This window comes from Cryptomeria japonica, chromosome 9, assembly GCF_030272615.1.
Source record: "Cryptomeria japonica chromosome 9, Sugi_1.0, whole genome shotgun sequence".
Taxonomy (NCBI): domain Eukaryota; kingdom Viridiplantae; phylum Streptophyta; class Pinopsida; order Cupressales; family Cupressaceae; genus Cryptomeria; species Cryptomeria japonica.
In genome coordinates, this window is record NC_081413.1 from 735,144,406 (window position 1) to 735,151,086 (window position 6,681).

At 34.8% G+C, this 6,681-nt stretch overlaps 1 protein-coding gene across 1 annotated transcript; it reads right to left on the reverse strand.

Annotated features, from left to right (window-relative positions):
• Positions 1 to 3,090: 3,090 nt before the first annotated feature.
• Positions 3,091 to 5,076, reverse strand: LOC131038641 ((S)-N-methylcoclaurine 3'-hydroxylase isozyme 1). The gene is made up of 2 exons (XM_057971131.2): positions 4,145 to 5,076; positions 3,091 to 4,021 (listed from the first exon to the last, which is right to left on the reverse strand). The coding sequence occupies exons 1-2, from the start codon at positions 5,033 to 5,035 to the stop codon at positions 3,395 to 3,397; spliced, it is 1,518 nt and encodes a 505-aa protein (XP_057827114.2). The 5' UTR covers positions 5,036 to 5,076; the 3' UTR covers positions 3,091 to 3,394.
• Positions 5,077 to 6,681: the final 1,605 nt, after the last annotated feature.

Here is a 6,681-nt window from a genome sequence, read left to right on the forward strand (position 1 = left end):
GAAGGCGATTGAAAAGAAATAGAAGCAATATTTGTTGATCATTGAGATTAGGGTTGATACAGTGACACGCTTGCTGGGAGAAACACCCAAACCTAAGAAGGCAAGGCAAATGGCCAAGATGATTGTAGACCCACAAACAGAACACCATGTGTTAGAAATTGTTGATCCTAGTGTGGACAAAAGTGAATAGGAAATCACAGAAGGAGAGTTCAACATAAGCAGAATTGACATGGGTCCCTCAATAACTAAAGGCGATATTTATCATGCCAAACTCTCTATCGCTATTCTATCTAAAAGAACCAAAGTTGCAGAAAGGAAAAATCAAGAGCTCACATAGTATGTAGACACCCTCACTTCCTTTATTCAATCTGCTTGGTTTGCTGAAAACTTTGTAACTAGCTCATCTTGAGGAGAATCTATCACATGACGTATCAATTTAGATAAGTTAGAATATTTGAAACGATCATAGGCCATTACCAAAGTGGTTGATGATTGGGTCAATATGGTAATCTTAAAAGGGGTGTCTTTTAAATAGAGCATGGATTAAGGAATTATGATACTCTTAAAGAAATGATCACTGTGCACCGAGTTGACCTACAGAGGTCAAAAAGAGAAATTGGTAGGATATTTGATGCCCTCCTGGAGATGCAAGAAATAGCCAAGTTTCCCCCTAATATTTTGACATTAGAACATATCATTGAGAATCCTGATATGAATAACATCATTGTTTGGACAAAAATGTTAGATTGGAAGCATCATGTCACAAAAGAATTCAAATCTCTTCTCACAACCTTTGTTGTTCAGAACATAAATCTCCAACGAGACTTGAAAAGACACTTCTCCATAATTGGCATAAATATATTTGGAGATGATCGAAAGGAATTGTTAGGGGGAGAAGTGGTAAAAAGAACATTTCGATAAAAGTTGGAGGATAGTCTATCTGCAACTAATGTTGGTCCCAACTCTCTGGAATACCTAAAGGGTGCAATCATGGTGTTGAATTATATTAGTGAAGAAGTCAAAGATGTTCCAAGGAACATTGTTGAAGATAGAAAAAGAGTTTCCAAGCGAAAGATTAGAGCTGGAGCCACAGTTGAACCTGCAGCAGAATAATTATCACCAATTCTCTCCAACTTCAAGGCATACAAGAAAAGAATAATCTACAGGTGGCACAACTATCTTAGGGTGGTGTAACTGATACAGTAGCAAAAGACCAAGAGGCAATAGATGATGTGGCATAGCTAGAAGATGAAGAGACAAATGAGGACGTGGAGGTTCTTTATTTGTTCTTTAGTTAGTCTGTTTAATTTTTAAGTTTCTTGCTCAAAAACTATTGGTCCCAATAGAACCTTTCATGTTTTAAGTTATGTTTTAAAACTATCTTTAGTCGGTTGTCCTCAAGAACCCGTTATCTTTTATTAGTTAGATGTTGAACTATTTAAAAATGAAGAGTAACTAGTTGAAAGGGTTCCAATTTTTAAAAGCTTTCGAGTTTTTCAGTTAGCAATAACATTGTAGGCTCAGAAAAGTTTTAATTGAACTCTATTTGGAGCAGACTTTGTGCTATTTCAACAAGAATTTCAATTTATTCTCTTATATCTAGTTTTGAACGATTCATTGAATGCTAGAATATTTGTTCTTTGATCATAATCTTTGTGTTATGATGAAGAGTGTTTTCCATATCATGTTGAATTTGAGATGGATATTGTGCATGTTGTTGTTACTAGATTCTTTTTTATGTGATGGTCATATACTAGTAGCAATCTTTGTGTGGATGTTGGTACATGATTTCTACTTTTAATTTCATGAGAGTTGTTCTTCATATTTTATTGCAAAGATTATGTGGGAATAATATCATCTCTCTTTTCTTTATAAAAAGTGTGAAGTTTGCATTTCCTGCTTTCTAGTTAAAAGCACACACTGAAAAATTTAAATTATATCATAAGAGTGAGTTGTACCTCACAAATTTAGAGGAAATTTGTAGAAATAATTGCAACTTTTCCAACTGTTGTTAATAGTTTGTTCTCATGCTTGGACTAGGAGTCAATATTGTCATATTTTGAAGAGTACAAAATCTGTTAACCAACAAAAATAATGGTAACAATTAGGCTTATGGTAATACTCAGGATGTTCATATTTATCTTGTTGTATGATGATTTTCTTAAACCAACCAATGCTCTTATTTAGGGACAAATAAATTTTGATAGGACGACTAAAGCGAAAGTATAGTCCAAGAAGGCATAACCTTAACACATTAATAGAATTAATTATTTATAGTATTAGTATTAAGGCTTAGAATATATAGCCTCAATGTTGGTATTATTAGCAAAACTATTATCAATAAATTATTTATAATATTATTAACCTTAATAATAAGGTATGATGAGTAACGAAGTTAGTGGAGTATTAGACATGCCAATAAAATGCTAGTGCAAAAGTGCTAGTATTGAAATTGTATAAATTAAGGACATTTAAGTGGATAAGAGAAACTTCCTTTAACCTTAGGCCAAAGTAATCTATGACATTTTGGGTTTATTTATATAAATGATAGATTAAAGCTAAGTATTGACTAATGTCCATCAAATAATTGTTGTTATTGTTGTTAAGTCAAAATTTATGACACTATTATAAACCAAACTTATATTAATTGTTTTTATATGCGTAACCATTACCACTATAACACAAAGTACCTAGTTATGTATGGGTTAACTCTTGGAGTTGAGTAAGATTTAACAAAAAAATATTTGGGTTTTCTTGTTGTCAAAAAGTGGGCATGGCAACTTGTACAACCATTTTTTATCAACAAATTTTCTACCCTAAAAATTAAAAAATAACTTAATTAGCAAGAAAAAAGTAGTATTCTGGGGAAAAAAAAGATATTGTTTTTACTTCTACAACAACTTTTTTATCACCAAAGATCCTAAGAGGATGAGGTGAGATCATATGGTAGATAATTGTAAAAGGTGCTAGAAAGAATATGACTTCAAATTGAACTCTAATACTAGGTGTAATGTTCCTATCCGCAATAGATATGCCAAAAACATAAAATATGAAGAACAAATATAGAAATAATATTATATAGATTTGCTGAAGTCACATTGCAGAATATTTCATGCCCCTTCAAAAGAACAACCTCCTTTGAACAACATGTTCAATACAATAAAAAACTGAATAATCCATTTTGATGTTAAGTCATTTATTTATACTAATTTACTTAACAGAATATTTCATGCCCCTTCAAAAGAACAACCTCCTTTAAGAAGCATGTTCTGAATGATCCATTTTGATAGTAAGTCTTTTATTTATACTAATTTACTTAAAAGGAAGTACTACTTCCAAGCATAACACAAGAGTAACTAATTAGGAAGAACATTTTCCCCTTTCATAGTAGCAATCAGTTATAAATATGTTGTGGTAAGCGAGGTGTGGGAATTGCAACCAGATGTTGTACCTTTGTTAAATTGATTCCAATCTTTGCGCTCATATCTAACTTTTCTGGATTCTGTCCATTGGGAAGGTGCCAATCAAAACATTGAAGGAGAGTAGCCACTATTACATGAACTATTTTATGAGCCAAAGGGAGCCCTGGGCATATTCTCCTCCCTGATCCAAAAGGAAGCAAGTCAAAATTTTGGCCTTTATATTCCACATCTGAGTCCACAAACCTCTCTGGAAAGAACCTGTCTGGTTCTGGCCATACATTAGGGTCCCTTCCAATCGCCCAAACATTCACAAACACTTGGGCATCCTTACGTATAACATACCCTTCAATTTCACAAGAGTTAAGGGCTCTATGGTGGATCAGAAGGGGAGCAACAGGGTGTAGACGAAAGGTTTCTTTAACAACTGCATGAAGATAAGGGAGGTTGTCAATATCACTTTCTTCTACTCTTCTTTCTTTCCCCACTACCTTGTCCAATTCGTCCCTCACTTTTTCCATTACCATTGGATTTCGTATGATTTCTGACATGGCCCATTCAATTGTGTGACTAGAAGTTTCACTCCCTGCTGTGAACAAGTCCTATAAACATAACAAACATCAAATTCATCTTGTTAAGAAACTCTCTCAAAACTAAAACTAAAACTAGATATAAGATGGACAGCTAGCGATCTCATACTTTGTTTGTAGGATAGATATACTTACATAGAAGAAGCGAGTGATCTCAAACTTTGTGAGCTTCTCCCCAGTCTCGGTCTTACTCTCGAGCAAAATATCGAGAAAATCCTTGTCTTCCTCCTCTCTTCTTATCCCGCTCTGCAGGCGCTCGTCGATATATTGATCGAAGACTGCAAACATAATCCTAAAAATCCTAGTCAACTCCTTCCTTATGCCCTGCGGGTCGAAAGGCCTGAGGAAAGGAAAATAATCAGCCCAATTAGCCTTGCCACCAACAAAGAGCATGTCAGCGAGCGCTTTCTTAAACTCTTTCGACTTTTCCGACTCATCCCAGTCGAACATGTCCTTGGAAAATATCATGTTGCCCACCAAATTGAAGCTGGTAAGGAAGGCAGCATGGCCGATATCCAGAGGAGCTGAGGTGGACTTATAAATGGCCCTCATCATGCTTCTCACTTGCTCCCGCCGCAGGTGGTGGAGTGCCTCCAGACGCTTGACAGTGAAGAGCTGGGTGGTGCAGATGCGGCGAAGAGTGCGCCAGCGTGGCACGCAGTCCCTCCACACCAGCGAGTTTTCGCCGTACTCGAGACACTTGGCAGCCTCAATCATTGTACGTGCTGACAGGGATGGGTCCTGCGTTTTGAGAACCTCTCTGGCCATGGCGGGCGATGAGGCTACTACAGTTGTCCGCCATCCGAGGTGGAGGGTCATGAGGGGGCCATGGATCTTCGCAAGCTCGAAGAAGGATTCGTTCGCATTCTTGCCCACCTGGAGGATGTTCCCAACCAACGGCCAGGGACGTGGTCCAGGTGGCAGCCTCCCAGATGGCTTGCTTCTGAGCTTGGTGAGCATGTATATAACAGTAATGGATAGTACAGAATAAAAAATCAGGGTGCTCAATAAACTTGAGAAATCCATTGCTTTGGGTTCTTTTGTTCAGTTAGGATTTCAGTTGCTGTGTCTTTTCATCTGTGCTGTCTTCTCTTTATATAGGAACGCAAAAGTACACCCCTTTTGTTGGGTTCTTTGTGGTGGAAAAGTCCAGTCAAGGTTCAAACAACGTGGAGAGAAAAATGAAGAGATCGATGGTGGGAAAATAATTTTCCTAGTAAACGATTTTGCCCTCGACCTACTCCGAAGTTGCTCGGTTCTGATTACTACACGTCGTTCGGGTCTAATTATTATGGAATTTTGTCAAAACCGTGAAATACGTTAGTGTTCGCAAAGTCTATCCAGCCGATATAATGGACCGGCTGGATAGAATGGGCTCAATTAAATAGTTTCGTCTTTTGTGCATTCTTTGACTGTATTGTTCATTGGATTTTCGTACTTTATTTAACTATTTGTTGATAACTTCATTTTGTAATTGCATTGTTTTAATATAAAAAAAAAAGTTTTGTATTGAAATGTCTATGTAGCATATAGGATGTATCTTTGATTACGATTATCAGTTAATCAAATATTAAAAAATTGTTGTATTCTAAAATTTAATTATTTAATGTGTGGAGTGTTGGCAATGTCTATTCAGTTGTCAAAATGGACGAAATGTCTATGCAGGATAAGGATGTACCTTTGACCATGATTATTAAATTAATTAAAAATTAAAAATTCATTATTCTAATATTTTATTAATTATTAATCACAGTGAAAGGTGTCTCTTGTGTGTTGCATAGACAAAAGTGTTTTATGCTATTTGTTAACTAGCATATCAATATTTTTAAAAATATAAATATGTTGAGAGATATCAAATTCGAAAATATTTAATATTTATAAATAATAATAAAGAGTTTGATTGTAACAAGTTTGAAGTTAATTTGTTCAATAGATCCTTCACACTGCTTCAAGAAAATCTCAAAAATGTAATGCATGTAAGATGAAAAAAATCCGTAAATCAATGGTCCTATATTTCAATAATTTATAATTTTATTAAAGAAAAAGAAATTATAGACAAATAGATGACGAAGACAAGCAAACTTCAAAACTGAAAAATCGCAATTATGAAACTAACTTTATAAGCCTAGCCAAGATCTCAAAACAAAACATAAACTTATATCTTCCTTTAGCATTCCTCTTAAGAGAAACCTAACTAGTAAACAATATCTATTTTTTCTTGGAACAAAAACTCGCCTTACATCATGTATTGCATTTTTCATTTTGTTTCAATTTGTTATAGCCAATTATTAGATTAACTCCCTAAATACTTTGAATAGAAACTTTGGCACTTTTGAAATGCAATTTATGTACAGTACAAAGAATCGCTTTATTTCATAAGAAAACCAAATTTCAAATCACTTAAATAGCAAAATACATGGGTAGAGAAATATTGATGTCATCTTTAGTAAAGGTTAATAGGGCAAGTTTGTGCTTTCCTAGGTTTTTTTTTACTATGCCAATGATGTAGCTTGTTTGAGTCATCATGTGTTTTTATGGTAATATGCATCCCAAATAGATAATCCCCACAATACAATCTTTAAAAAATATTTCTCTCCTTTCTTAGCCTTGCTAATGTATTATAGATGGCTTTCATTCTTAATTTCATTGTTTGAATCATAGAAATTAATGGG